At 36.7% G+C, this 16,036-nt stretch overlaps 1 protein-coding gene across 1 annotated transcript; it reads left to right on the forward strand.

Moving 5' to 3' along the window:
- Nucleotides 1–2,217: 2,217 nt before the first annotated feature.
- On the forward strand, nt 2,218–16,036 carry MON1A (MON1 vesicular trafficking associated A). The gene is made up of 6 exons (XM_026725708.2): nt 2,218–2,666; nt 6,620–6,760; nt 8,643–9,110; nt 9,908–10,673; nt 12,126–12,273; nt 12,802–16,036. The coding sequence occupies exons 2-6, from the start codon at nt 6,640–6,642 to the stop codon at nt 12,940–12,942; spliced, it is 1,644 nt and encodes a 547-aa protein (XP_026581493.2). The 5' UTR covers nt 2,218–2,666; nt 6,620–6,639; the 3' UTR covers nt 12,943–16,036.

Genomic DNA, 16,036 nt, shown 5'->3' on the forward strand with positions numbered 1-16,036 from the left:
ATCCTGCCACGTGACGCGCGGCCCCTACGTCTTGCGGGGCGTGGGTGGGGTTTGCGCCTGAGAGACTCGCGTAAAAAACAAGGCGGGCTGCGTTCTTTCCCGAAGAGCCCGCGTTTGGGTCTCCCCTGAGGATGTTTTGTATTAAATGTTTTCCTTCTGCCTTTTAAATCGACTCATAATGTAATTTGGCGTTACATTAATCCCGGAGTGAGATCAAAGATCTGGCAAAGTAAAATCGGGAATAATTTGAGAATGGAAAAATACAGCAAACGCCTCTTAATCTGACGTTTGCAAATATCTTATCCCTGAATACATAATTAATTTATCCACGCCTACCATTACAGACATTATGAATATTAAAACTTTCTAAGCCATGGCCTTATAAATGTGAGCTGCATTGTATTAAAACATCAAATCCTGAGAACAAAATGACATCGTTTATGAAGGTGCTGAAGAGTATTGGGCCTAAGACAGAACCTTGGTACCCCATTGCATATTCCACTCCATACAGATGAAGAAAGTACATATTGACTACAATTTGTCTGCCAGTTACAAATGCATCTGGTCATAATGCTGTCTATCCCACGTTTTTTTAATCTTACCAAGAAGTAGGCTGTGATTTGCCTAATCAAATGCCTTACTGGAGTCCAAGTATGCTATGTTTATAGCATTTAATAGCTTTGTTGAAGAAGCAATAATATTTGTTTGGTAATGGACTGCTTTTGACAAAGTTATCTTGGCTTTTAGTAATAGCTTTGTTTGCTTCCAGATCACAGATCTGTTTCTTGGTTATCTTTTCCAGGCATTGATGTCAGGCTGATTGCTGTTACTTGGATCCACTTTTTTTTTCTTTTTTGAAGATGGGAAGCACATGGAACCAAGAACCAGGAGAAAAATCCAAGAGCATACGCTTTGTGAATATATCACTAGAAATAAAAGAAGAAGGATATGAATTATGAATTAGCAGTCAATTTGTTGTGCGGAAAATATGATTATTACAGTAGATATGTTTGAATTATGTGTAAAATATGTTATATGTAAAAAAATCATAATAATATAATGCATCGTATGAAACAATATCCTTCTGATATATTTGGGGGGGAGATAAGCATTATCACTGAACAAAGAATTAAATGCTCCCCAAAGTTAGAGGCACCGGACTTACTTATGGGACCAAAACTCAAGATGAAAAATAAGGAAATTATTTTCTACTTAATTTTAGCAGCTAACCTAATAATTGCCCAACACTGCAAAAGTTTAGATAACTCAGCAACTGAGGTGTGGATTAATACGATCTTTTCAACTGCCACAATAGAAAACATTATAGATAAATTTAAAATAATGAAACACTAAAGGAAGGGGTCACGATTCTATTAAATTTGGGAAAACTTTATATTTTACCTTAATTGTAATCAACCTACTTTGGACAACATTTTAGCTAATAAATAAACATGAATGTTTATATTTATTTCTCTAGTTTTTAGCAGATCTTTTCTATTTTACATATTTGTATTCTCTGTACTGCCTATATTTATGTTAATTACTAGGCAACATTTGCTAACCACAGTTCATTCTCTCTAATATGTCTTGAAGAAAGAGTATCACTTCCAAACTGAAACTCATTAACTTACCATTTTCTTGGTTGAGTAAGCCATATCACAAATACCATAAGCAATTGCTATACAATCCCATAAATGTAATGTCTAGCTCTAGCGTATCATGGAAGGGACACCAACTTGGACTTAGGTTGAGAAAATCTGGAAGAGGCTTGCTTTATCCTAGGTTTTTTTAAAATATAGAAATAATGAAATATCCTTTGCCATATACCAGACCAAGTAGTAGAATATAGAATGAAACAAAAATAGTGTTTTGGTATTTTAAATTCAGCTGCTTAACTGTAATAAAAGATGATGCCTTATCTTGTGTTCCCTTTTAAAACTGCACAGAAGATCACAATTATATTTCTTTAACAGGTGCAAGGTTTTGTAATAATTCTTCTTTAGTATCCAAAGAATCTCTTCTTTGGAAAGCAACCCCAGAAAAAAAATATTTTTAAGAAAATGTACGTGTGATGCTCAAGACAGCAAAATAAAAAGTGATATAAGATTTGTACCTTTGTCTATAACATGAGAACACTGACCTCTCGGTGTTCTTTATGTTTAGAAATTATGCATTTATCGCATGTTTAATACCATATCAATTTTATTATATTTTCAGCATTACTAAAGAGATCAAGAAATTCTGAATAGTCTAAATCTATCCTATGTTTCAAATGTTGGCAGATGTGCATCGTTTTTACTTCTCCATTAGAAGCGAATCTCACTTTTCCTCCGTCAAAACAGCAAACTACAGAATTGTGGACTACAATCCCCAAGATGCACTGGGATCTGTGGCATTGAGAAAGCGACCTTTGAAAAAGGAGAAGTAGGTAGTGCACAGTACTTTCCTGGCTGTAGCTGGAGAAGATAGAATCAGCTGGCGAGATTGAACGGGATGCTCTAGACTCCAATGGAAGAATTTCCTGAGATGATCTCTGCTGACTGAACTCCTCCTCCACTTCCCCGGGAGCTTTACGTCCTTCCCGTCCTGCTCAGATTTCATCCACAAACGGAGAAGCAGACTTTCACTGACGTTTTCTCTATCTACAGCTTGTTCCTGTCAAAATTGTAAGTACCCTTTATATTCCTGAACTGAAAGTGTAAGCAGGAAGAAATATACAGAGTTTAGGCCTGTTGTCTAGAGTTTTGCAAATATTCTCAGCGCTGTACTAGCAACTGAAACTTAGCTGTTGTGGCAGATGACAATGAAATGCAGCTTAACTAAATTTCATGCAAATCCTTATGAGATTAGAACCATTTACCAGAGTCTGAAAATTAAACCGAAGTTTAAGTTGTTATTGATGTGATCCAACAGATTTTTCTCTATGATAACACATGGTGGAAGAAAAATGAAGTGAGTTAGCATCAATACACATGCCCAAACCATGTATTAATTTGAACTCACAGTATCATTTAGGAGGGAGAGATTGTACAAAAACACAAATAATTCATGAAGAGAAATCTGCAATTTAATTGTCTGTCTTCAAATAATCTAAATTACCAGCAACTGACTGGTTTTCAGGATCCTTTTCATTTCCAGACAAATAACAAGGTCATTTTGAAATATTTATAGAGTAAATTTTAATTGCCCCCCCTCCCCAGTAACCAGCTTTGGTATAGAGTGCAAACTAAGGGTGAAAGAAGAATTTGCACCAATTCATATTCTTAGGGATACATAGATGCCTGTTCATATTTAGCAGAAAGTTATGAAATGCTTTCAGATACAGAACTGAGAATGGCTTGATTTGCCATTGTTGGTATCAGAGTCTAATTTGGGACTCGAACTGGGGAAAAAATTATGTCATTCTGGGAATTTTTTTAAGCGATTCTATCTGGGTTGCAAAATCTAAACAAGTACTACATGGTAGCAAAGTTAGAATTGTCTATATTGCCTTGGTACCATTTAGTGCTTGACCAGTTTTTTGCTGCTCTGATATGGTTGCTGTAATTCTTTCTCGCTTGTGAACTCAAATGACACTTCAGAAGAAATTCAGCACCAGTTTAAATAGAGCTCCAGATTTAGTCTTATAAATGAATTTTATTTATGTTCTTCATACAACAGTTTTTACCAGTCCATGGAACTAATTTCCTATAAAGAACTCTGTAGGATCTATTTACCTCATATGCCAGTTCTATAAAGATGCCCTGACATCAAGAATATAAATGGGTTAACTGTGAACCCTCAAAAGCAAATATACACACTAGAAGTCAAGAGGGAAGCAAAAATCTGAATCATGAGTGTAGGAATGAAGTCCAGACTAGCTCCTGCACCAATAAACACTTAATAATTTCTAGATAAGGCATCAGTTAGCATGGAGAAAATGAAAAAGGAACTTTACTAATCGCACTTCATTGAATTACAGAGGGCTAGAGATAAACAAGAACTATAACACTACCCAGGAAGAAGACAACCCTGGAATTAAAATGGCTCTTCTGAAATGAAAGGAAATAAATTATAAACACAGGATAAAAATTTGTGCAGTGCTCAGCTTCCCTACCAATTTAGGATTGCCAGCTAGAATTGAAACCAATCCCAGAGACCCTCCACTTGATAAATATGTTCAACTGATATCCTCATATATGAGTTTACAGATTTTTGTCTTTCTATCTTTGTCTGTGTCCGTTTGTGTGTTTGGTGTACAAAAATGGTGTATTAAAATTAGTTGTATTAATACCTGCGGTACTAGTTAGAAAGAATTGCCAGAAAATTGGTATCTCATTTACCAAATGAGATTAATTTCCAGTTGATTTCCCCATCTGCATATATTATCATCATCATGTTTTCTTGAGACAGATAAAGGACAAACCTGAAAAGAGGACAAATCTGAAAGAAGTTCATAAACATTTAAATTTTATTTACATCTCACATTTAAACAATTGCCATCTCACAAAAAGCGACTCTAGGTGGCATACAACAATGAATAGCAATAGCAACATTATTGCTAAAAACAATCATTATGAAAATGATGACAAAGTCATCATTAAAATAAAAAATAAACTATACAAACCATGCAGAGAAAATAAAAGATCTGAAAAACAACTTTCTGAAATAAAAGACTGTCCTATTTATAATAAAGGATGTATTGTCACTGTAGCGCATTTCAACTACTGTTTCTCAGCCATAGAAAACACACAGATTACTATATATATATATATATATATATATATATATATATATATATATATATATATATATATATATATATATATATATATCTTTCCCAGATATAGCAACAAAGAAAAAACTAACAGTATGGAGAAGGTGTGAAGGAAAGAGGTAATTGGAAAGAAAAAATTGGGGGAACAAAACTGGATTAAAAAAGATGAGGTCAGGAAAAGAAGTAGCTGGACATGAAAAAAGAGAAAAGGAAAAAAAATCCCATTGAGGTATTATAAAAAGGATTACATTTTCCTGGAAAACTGTTCTAAGCAAATACTAATCTTCAAAAGTATCCAAGCTTTTCAACAATAATGGCTGTAACTATGTTCTAATCGGTTAAGTAAAGCACAATATTAGGAAAAAGATGCTTGCAATTGAGAAGGAAGTCTGCCAAATTAGTCATGTGCTACATATGAGAGATGTTATCTGTGGTTCACAAATGTTTTTACTACGATAGTGTAACTCTCTTCTATAGGCCATTCTGGCTAGAGCTAATATGGATAAAAATCTAAAATATGTCAAGAGAATCAGATTGCTTAATGTTCCCACATTGGGATTCAAAAATGTTTCAGAAGTGTGTTAGACCCAGAACAAATATAGCACTCTCTGTTAAAGCTGGCACATTTTTTTCAGAATACTATGCTAGTCCCTAAAAAGATATGACTGCTTTAATTAATTTTCTTGCAGTTACGGTGAACGGTTCTACAAAGATGTCAGTGCATTATGGATCTGCTGTAAAAAAATGCCAACATTAAGTTAGGGATAATAAGAAATGGCATTGAAAGTAGAAGTGTCAATATTGTAATGATTACATTATAACATAATATATATGACCATTGGTGGAAAATTGTAACTCCAGTTGCTGCACCTCAAAAAATATATAGTGAAGCTAGAGAAGGTTTGTAGACCAATTAAGATGATCAAGGGCTGAAGCAATTTCCATATCTTTCAGGAAATGGCAGAAAGGTCTGTGTTTCCTCTAAATCCAACGCATTTCTTCCAAAGTTTTGTTGACATATGTGCAACCATATTGTTTAGATCAATATCTTACAATACATCTGATCATCTCAACCAATCATGTTGACTGTCTGACCAGAATTAGTCACTCAGGTTTTTGAAAATGTGTTGGATTCAAAGACTTGTCTTGCTTAATTTTAAGTTTATAAGATGTTGCTAAGGGACTTTTCATCATTACTTTCTAATGGTCAGGGAGGAAAAAGGAAGGACATTTCATCTGAAAACCTTTGGGCTGCTCAGTTTGTTCCTGGATATTATGTCAGCCCTCTCACACTTTGAGCAGAAGACATTAAGGAAGACATTAAAGAAGTGTTGGTTATATTCATATAGCCCGGGGGGTCTTCAAACTTGACAGCTTTAAGACTTGTGGACTTCAACTCCCAGTAGTCCACAAGTCTTAAACTTGCCTATTGATATAGCCTATTGAAATGTAAATTCAAACAGCAACTTTGTAGCATGGAGCATTATGCAAATATAGCTCCTACATTTAATTTATAGACCTTACATTTAGTTCAATGCCTCATATGAAACCAAGCAACTGGATTGACAGATCAGTTAACATGGAAAAATGTTCTCTGTAACCAGACTGTTTCATAGATCTCTTTTATATTCCTTATCCTGAAAGGATGAATTATACTAAAGTGTTTCTATCCTGGCAGTGTCCTTATATAGTTAGTATGCTAGAATGAAACTCAAATGCACTTGCTTATTAATTCAAGCTGGAAAGTTCTAAATTTTAGGGACTATTATGAGCTGCCCAGAATTATATGAGATAGGCAGGCATATAAATAAATATATAAATCAGGACAATAAAAGTTAGTAGGTTTGGTTTGTTTGCTTGCAGGTCTCCACTGGTTTCTAATAATGGCTGCAGATGTTTATAAGAAGAAAGATGTGCCCAATGGATCCTTAGCACCGTCTGATGGACAGCAGTCCGAGAGGTCAGAGAGTCCAACCCCAGGACTGACCCAGGGAACAGAACCAGGTGAGTTACAGTAGACATATATTGTGCATTTTGTGTGGAATAATGTTATTATTACACACAACACACATATACAATCACGTTATTATTTTGGGGGTAGGGGATAAATAGACCTATGTCAAACTCAGAAACGGGTTAAGAAATAATAACCCAAAGAAATTAAGGAATGAGATAAAGAAAAGGTAATGTAAGTAAATCTAGTTGACACTAAAACCATGCATTATACTTCAGCTTACCTTGGTATTGTCACAGACTATTATTTCTAATATGCCAATTCACTGCTTCATACATTTTCTTTGATTTTTTTTTTAATCTTCCTTTCTGGGAACCTCATCAACTCCATTTAACATCTTTCTTAATCTTTCCTCTCCTGTTAATCCATTCACTCTTTTTTCAAATATATGTGATATATTCAGAGAGTAGGGGTATGCATTATAATCAGTTCTATTTTAGATGATAGTAAGACCTTCTTTTTCTGTTTTTAATGAATATCTTTTTTGGTGAGAAGGACTTCTATATAGTGGTAGTTTATTAAGAAAAACAGGAGAGCAGCCAGAAAGCAGCAATCATTATTGCCTATAAAATCCAGTCAAGTGATCTATTTTCCACATGAAAACCATTCCAAAATAAAACCCTGCACAGAGAGCACCATAACCAATACAATGTGTAGAAATATTAAATGTAGTACACAGTCACACTAAAATGGCAACAAAACACTAATATTAAAAATGCAAAAACAATATTTCATATGCCTCGGAAAGTAATAGCTTTACCTGGGTCAAAATTATCATAATATAGATATAAGGTCAATTTCTCAGAAGATGGTATTTTGTGCAAATCAGAGAAAAAGTCTTTGCTACCTGCCCTGCCTTACTGGAGAAGCTGTTTCAGACAGCCTGATCGCAAGCTGTTTAAGTTTTATATGTTAATGTGTGAACATTTTGTATTGGGTCCAGAAATAGATGGACAGCCAGTGCAGATGGCAAAGTTATAAACGTATGATTACATCAACTCTAAAAATCCAACTAAATTGCTACTCAAAATCCTAGTCTCGGGCTGATATGAAAAAGTGTGGACATTTTCCTGGGTTTTATTAGGAAGAATAATAGTAACACATCTAAGCATGTAGCAAGAAAAGACTGGGGGAAAAACTACAAAACAAACATATCTTCATGGCACTGGGGAGGAAAATCATCTGGAATAATACATGAGCAGATAATCCTGATTTCAGATTCTGAGAGTAATTAATCCCAAATCATATATTTTCATAGAATGAAAACCACTGTTTCTGCTTAAATGGGTCATATTCCTATAAAGCTAGGACCCTATACTCTGAGATTCTTAACTTGATTTCAGATTATTATTGGGAATTTAATGCTCAATTTTTCTTTGACTGCTTTGAAATACTTAATACATCCAGCCTTCTTTGACTAATATATTAAATGTACCTAAGGAATATGCATGCCCTACTTAAGGAAGAGAGGTAATGAATTTCAATTCCTGGCTAAGAATTAAAAGCTTTTGAGCTCGGGTATTAGTTATCACATTCAAATATTAAAATTAAAAGATCTGCCAGTTTTACATTATTTTCAAAGGAAGAACATCCATTATGGTAAGGGTGGTATGGAATATTCATTAAAATAAATGCAATCTTCTAACCTTTAATATTTAAATGTAACCCCTTGTTCCTTAGTTAACACAAAGCACAGAAACAGAAATTTTAGCACAAGTTTAAAGAAAAATCATGATGTATTTACCATCTTACATAGGGCGATGCATTGAGGAGATTTGCAAGTCATTCTGTTCTGATGCCTTTGTCACAGCTTAAACTGTTACCTAGTTCTGTTCTGAAAAACTGACCACTTATTCTGATATTGTTTATCAGGGGCAGGCCAAGAGGGAGCCATATTTGTTCACACTAGGTCGTATGAGGACCTAACCGGTACAGACAATACAGAATCAGCACCCAAGAGCCCAGATGAGAGGGAAGAGTCTCAAAGTGATGAGCTGAAGATAGAAGAGATCAGTAAGGATTTCAGTGAACTAAGCACACAACTTACTGGTATAGCCCTGGACCTAGAAGAAGAGATAAGGCAGAACAGTGAAGACAATTTGGAACTCTCACCACAAGGTTCACGTCGAGATTCAGTCCTATCAGGGAAAGAAGAAGAAGATATAACCATGGAGGCCTGGCGCATGCATCAGAAACATATCTTTGTTCTAAGTGAGGCAGGCAAGCCCATATACTCACGATATGGGTGTGAAGAGGCTTTGTCTACTACCATGGGAGTAATGATGGCTTTGGTCTCCTTTGTAGAAGCAGAGAAGAATGCCATCAGATCAATTCATGCAGGTACTCATTCACTTCTTCCCAATGTAGTAGGCCTGTTGGAAAGTAGAATATGGTATGAGAGAAAGACAGAAGAAATGAGAGTCAGTCTTCTGCAGAGGTATCAGTATGACATAGTGATGACTTTTACACAAAACTATCAAAAAGGGTTCTGTAAGTTATCTATTTATTAAATGTACTCACATCCTATCACACTATCATCCGACTCTAGGCGGCTTACAATCTAATAAAACAATATTATAAAAGATTAAAACAATAAGACAATAAATACATTAAAATTAATAAATAATTTAAGATGGGCAGGGGAATTCGGTTGAACTTAACAAGTTTAATAAGTTGATAATATGCTATTTCATCTTTAGTTTGGCATCAGGTAAGGCCTAGATTAACGAAATAGAATGTTTCTGTAAAGAGCAGATCCAAAGTCAACTTATAATAAAACTGAGCAAAATCCATGTTCGGACAGAAGAACATGGCTGGATGCTAGTGTCCAACCTATAGGTGGAAGAGAATTTGTCAAAACTTCTTAAGTAACAACTTTCAAAACCTAAGAATAATGTTAATTAATTCCCATTACTTCTCATAGAACTAATAAACCTATAGTTTGTACCATTTTAGATTGCATCTCTAAAACATATCTAGCACACAAAGACCAATCGTTATCAGGAAATGGCAGTTCCCAAGAGTAACCCACACTGAAGTAGCTATTTTTCAAAAGAGACCTTAGGGTTACCACTATAGCTCGAAATATTGACGCACTTTCTCTCATTCTCTCCCTCTCCATTTTGACTCTTTGCCAGATGGTTACAAGGTGGTCTTTCTGCGCAAGAGTCCCCTGGTGCTTGTTGCAGTGGCTCAGACTCGTCAGTCAGAGCAAGAAATTGCTCAAGAACTCCTTTATATCTATTACCAGATAGTCAGTCTCTTGACATTGACTCAGCTTAACCGGATATTCCAACAGAAGCAGAACTATGATCTAAGGAGACTGTTAGCAGGCTCTGAGCGTATAACTGACAACTTGGTAGACCTGATGGCTAGAGACCCCAGTTTTCTCATGGGGGCGGCACGTTGCCTGCCTATGGCTGCTGGAGTCAGGGATGTGGTGAGTGCTTGCCTTCAACAAGCCAAAGCGAAAAGCCTGGTATTTGCCATCTTATTGTCAAAAAACCAATTGGTATCACTTGTGAGGAAAAGGGACCAATTCCTTCATCCAATTGATCTCCACTTACTCTTTAATCTCATTAGCTCATCCTCCTCATTTAGAGAAGGAGAAGGTTGGACTCCAATATGCCTTCCCAAGTTCAATTCCAATGGTTTCTTCCACGCTCACATTTCTTATTTGGAACCAAACGTTGACCTGTGCCTTGTCCTGATTTCTACTGATCGTGAGGACTTCTTTACTGTATCTCACTGCAAGCAAAAATTCCAAGAACACCTAAAGAAGCGTGGTGTTCATCGTGCTCTCTTGGAAGCAGTGCGGACTCCTTTCTACAGTGTCTCCCAGGTGGGAATTCCAGACCTTCGACATTTCATCTACAAATCTAAGAGTTCAGGACTTTTTACCAGGTGAGAGTCCATTCTGGGCACCACCCACCTTCCAGCTTCTCTCTAGTACTCTGCAAGGATAGATGGGATTGATTTAATCTGCGTTGATGGGTTCAATTTAGTCTGTGTTCTATAGTCTATTTCAGGAGAATGGCATCCATATTTAGCCTTGGGATATCTAGCTCCTACTGAATTAATAACACAGATTAAAGTACAAATTGATATGCACAATATTTCTCCAGGAAACAAAAATCAATTCCATCTTTTGAGTTATAGATATTTGAACTATCTTGCTAATAATTTGTTGTGTTTAACACTAGCCAGATTTCAAAACCCACTGTATAGTTATTTTAGTGAACAGCAATGAAAAGTTAACATGGATAGTCGGGTGCTGCTACAAATGAGAAAGACAATGTGGTTAATTGCATAATCCTATGGAAAAACAGTACCCAAGAACCTATGATTTCCCATAGAGTTTGTTGTCTAATTGAATAGTCTAATCACACTTTCAGGAGACATTTTATATCCTCAAGAGTCCAATATAAATTACACCTATAAATTAATTGTGAGGAGATAGGTAAGTACTGTAGATGCACTTTGAAAATATTGCTTGTAGAATCCTGTTCCCGAACTGACATGGGAGATAATGATCAAATCTGTCCTTCCGGTCTAGCAGTCTCTTCTGGGATGAAACAAAAAAAAAGTGAGTGTTACAGACAGAAAAGAGTACACTCTATTTCCACCTTCTGTATACAAATATCTATACCCAGTTTATGAAAAGTAGTCTCCAGGTTTGTTGAGTCACAGAGTATATTTTGCCTTCGTTGTGCTGAGGCCTACACAAGAAGTAAATAAGACCTTGAGAAAGAACCAGGCAAGATCAGAGAAAATTTAATTTCCTTTTACGACATCAAAACAACAATTTGGGTACACAAAAAATGCACAAAAGTTCAAAATCTTTATTATACAACAAATACCTTGATACAAGTTAGAATGTGTTCTTTTTTATTTATTTTTCCTTGCCAATCAAATAATTTTAATGCTGCTGATATCCTAAATTATAACTAATATTGAAAGACTAATGTTTTCTTTTCCTTATTTCCAGTACAAGTACTCTTAAAGTGTGTAAATAATAGAATGTCAAGAATTTGTCATTATAGCATATAAATATAATCATACTGTCTTTTAGACAGGTTCTCTACCTGATTTGTCATTTGTGACCCTAGAATTGTTAAGTCTAAACAAGGTCCTGAACGCAATTCTCAACAATATCTGATATTAATAAAATTTAAGCTCTAATAATGGTAGCTCATCCTGAAATTGGGAGTAGGGAACAACAAAAAATTATTTAGTAAAATCACTGGCTGTAAACTGCTGAAGTAAGAAATTTTCTCTTAGGCAAAAAAAAACCCTAGTTGTTTGATTTACCTTTATGACAAAAAGCATTATTCAATGAAAGTGTGTTTTTTCCAGCCCAGAGATCGAAGCTCCTTACATCACTGAGGAAGAAAAGGAAAGGCTCCTGGAATTGTATCAGTACTTGCATAGCCGAGCTCACAATTCTGCCCGTCCTCTCAATAACATCTATTATACTGGATCCAATGAAAATCTCCTGGCCTGGGTAAGAATCTATTTCATTACCGCGGCTTCTAGAAAAATTGTAGTAAAAGCAGGATTTAGTCTCAAATAACTTTATTACCTGGGAGTATTAGGGTATTAGTATAACTGAAACCTTGCACACTTCTTCACTTAGAGCAAATGGCCCAATGAAACATGGCAACAGTTATCTGTATGCAATGAAAACAATAGGGGCAATTTGCTTTGCATGTCAGCAGTAACATGAGACTCCCAAAGATGTTCTTTTAAGAGGCAACTGGGCTTTCTAGTTTTTCTTTGAAGACGTTTCACTTCTGATCCAAGAAGCTTCCTCAGTTCTGACTGGATGGTAGGAAATGGAAGATCTGAGGATGCTTCTTGGATGAGAGGTAAAACATCTTCAAAGGAAAACCAGAAAGCCCAGTTGCCTCTTGAGAAAGCACTTTTGGGACAACCATGAGCCAGATGACTGAGAATCTCCATAGACAAGTAACATGAGAGGAGTTGTTTTGCTCTGGTTGCATATCATAATAGAAGTTGAAACTTTTTCCAGGTGACCAGTGCTTTTGAACTCTACGTATGCTTCAGCCCCATGGGGACCAAAGCAGCAGCTATCAGTGGTGTCAACAAGCTGATGAAGTGGATCCGTAAGGAGGAGGACCGGCTTTTTATATTGACGCCCCAGACTTACTGACTGTTGTGACCTGGGCTGCCTGCCTTGTTCTGAACACTTCAAAACTTCTTCCTGTGTGTCTGGTGGGAGTAGACAGTCAGTTTCTTGTCTCCCCTCCCTCCCTCCCTCCCTCCCTCTCTCTCAGATTTCCTCCCCTCAATGGATATGGGGAAGGAGTAGCTCTTTGAGTAGAAGAGCTTTTGGCTGATATGGTGCACACGGGTATCAGAAGAGTCCAACATTTCAGGGTTAGTTTCAGATATTGCATCTAGAACTGGAACCTAGACCGCCTGCCATCCTGCAAGTTCTATTTCAATCTGTTTCAGCCTAGCAATATGTCCTTTCTACCATTTTCTGCATATTTTTTGAGGCTGTGTTAAACACAGCTATTTCTCCACAGCCGATTTTCTCTGCTGACTTTAGGAACATAGCGGCAGAAATATTAAGTTATCCCATCTCCCTTAATCTTAACTAATTGGGGGAAGGTAGGTTGATGGCTTAACAGGTTCCTTGTCATAGGATTTCCATATAAAGGGCTGAACAAATGCACAGAAGGTGAGGGAAATGTGTAGATAGTGAGGGAAAAAACATTTTTATGTCCCTTTTATAGGAAGATTAAAAAAAAACCAAGGAGGTTTTTTTCTTTTTATGACTCCAAAACATGTTTTGCTTTTTGAGACCAACAAATTTTAATAAGTTCATAGATTGTCTTCAGATTGCTAGTAAAGGAGTGAAATGTACTAGCAAAGACAATATATAAGTATTCTCAGTTGGAGGCAGTCAAATCCTCCAATAAGTGGCATGAATCTGGTAGTTGGGAAAATATTTTATAAATTATTTCCATTCCTTACAATGAATTTCTCCCTAGAACCCATTTATCTAATGCTTATTTTTAACTGGACCAAATTCGTGATTTTCAAGGTCTCGGTGAAACCATGTCCATGCTGTTATAGGCTGTGGAGTCTCTTTATTTAACAAGGAAACAAAAATTCAGGGAAGAAAGATCTGAATCATTGTTAATATGTGAATTTTCAAGCCTTACAATAATTTGGGCAAAAGAGCTAGATTCCACACTAGAGGTTCGAGAAACCCTGCAACTTTCAGGTGTGTGGACTTCATTTCCCAGGATTTCCTAACCAGATTATAGTTGCTGATATTGAGAAATACTAGTTAAACCTCCACAGTAATGCTTAAATAGGTTATTTCAATTCATGCCTATGCATCCGCTCCAGGAATAAGAGATGCCATTGTGAAAGTGGGCACCCTATGGTGGAAATCTCTTTACACCCATTCTTTAATTATAGGAATTTTGAACACAATGAACGTCTGATCCCACAGAAAGCTAATTTGGCATATGGGATCTTTTTGAAATGATACTGAAATGGTACAACCTCAGAAATAAGTTTGCCAATGATTTCGTCATTTTTCAGAACACTCCAAAATAGTATACTGTCTACTTTTCAGAATAGAACTTTTCAACATTAATATGTATTGTGGTATGTACGTGAGTGGAGGGGGAAAGGGTCTTTGAATGTTGGAAAAAATTTCTGACAGTAAGAGCAGTATGACAATGGAACCAGTAACTGAGAAAGATGTTATGTTCTCCTTCCCTGGATGTAACTTCACGGGGGAATTTAGAAAGCTGTCTGGTGAGACTACTTTATTTGGATTACATATCGTGAAGGCAAGGGTAGGATTCAAATTTTTTAACAACCGATTCTGTGGGCATGGCTTAGTTGGTGGGCGTGGCTTGGTGGTCATGTGAGCGGGTGGATGTGGCTTGGTGGTCATGTGAGTGGGTGGGCGTGGCCAACTCAATATCACTTACATCGAGGCATGCATCTCCTCGCCTGGCCTCTCATGACTGTGTGGATGCTACAACAGTCATAAGTGTAAAAAATGGTCATAAGTCACTTTTTTCAGTGCCACTGTAACTTTGAATGGTCATTCCACACAAGCAAAGTACCAACAAAGGAGGGGGAAAAAACTCCAGAGAAGTTCTTGAGACAGGATGTCTAGTCCTGCCAAAAATGTAATAAGGGTTAACGGAGAGGCAGTTTCTGTAAGCAACACCAGAATGTTTCCTTCCTGCCTTCTTTACAGGATTAGGCCAGTAATTTCTTCTAACAACCAGTTCTCCGAACTGCTTAGAATGGTAACAACTGGTTCTAGTGAATAGATGTGAACTGGTAGAATCCCACCCCTGATTGAAGGGTTGGATTAAATGGACTTTTCCAGTTCTTACATCTATATATGTTTGTATGTTGGGGGCAGAGAAAGGAGAGAAAAAATGATCACCAAAGTCATGATAGGGTTCTTCCAGATATGACTGCAGATCAATTAAGGGAAAATGACCCCACCAGCCACACCCTACACTCCTGCATGTGTTCAACAATGCCAGATCTTTGATTCTAATTGCTTTAGTATTTCTTTTTAGATTTTTGTATTGCCTTTTTTTTTCTATGTACAACTAATGGTGGCAAACATACCAATATTCCTTCCTCATCTTTTTTCTCTACAATAGATGTATTAAACACGCAGCCCGCAGCCCAAATCCAGCCCGTGATAGGCCCAGAGTTATCCTGCATTGCCATCCTGGAGACGGCAAGGGATTGGCCTGTGACGCCCTTACCCCGGCCCACCCCACCCATGCCCACCCAATCAGCCATGATGACCAGGCCATGCCCACCTCAGCCCTCCAAAGACAAAAATCCCGGTACAGCTTGCAATGGGATCGAGTTTGACACCCCTGCTCTACAACAACAACCCCGTGAGATGAGTTGGACTAAGAGAGATGGTTTAAAGTCACCCAGCCAGTTTTTCATGCCTAAAGTAGGACTAGAACTCCCAATCTCCTGGTTTCTAGGCCAACAGATTAACCATTATGCCAAACTGGCCCCTTTTTTCTATTTTTAGTTGTATACTGTAAAGTGCAACTAAACTGTAACATTAAATGAAACAGAGATCCAGTGAAATTGTACATGTCCAGCGATGGTGTCATGGATATCATTCGGACCATTCTTGGATCTATGGTTTTATCTGGAAAAGGTTATTATGTGTGATTCAGGGGGAAATGTTTTTAACAGATACCTCTAAAAAAAAAATCAACACACAA

Source organism: Pseudonaja textilis, chromosome 2, assembly GCF_049901715.1.
Source record: "Pseudonaja textilis isolate UNSWEBS1 chromosome 2, rPseTex1.2, whole genome shotgun sequence".
NCBI classification, from domain to species: domain Eukaryota; kingdom Metazoa; phylum Chordata; class Lepidosauria; order Squamata; family Elapidae; genus Pseudonaja; species Pseudonaja textilis.

Bases quoted from the DNA above. Each gene is read 5' to 3' on its own strand.
- MON1A (XM_026725708.2), top strand. From the start codon at position 6,640: ATGGCTGCAGATGTTTATAAGAAGAAAGATGTGCCCAATGGATCCTTA. The intron at 6,761-8,642 runs GTGAGTTACAGT...ATTGTTTATCAG, and splicing joins GACCCAGGGAACAGAACCAG to GGGCAGGCCAAGAGGGAGCC. The intron at 12,274-12,801 runs GTAAGAATCTAT...AACTTTTTCCAG, and splicing joins ATGAAAATCTCCTGGCCTGG to GTGACCAGTGCTTTTGAACT.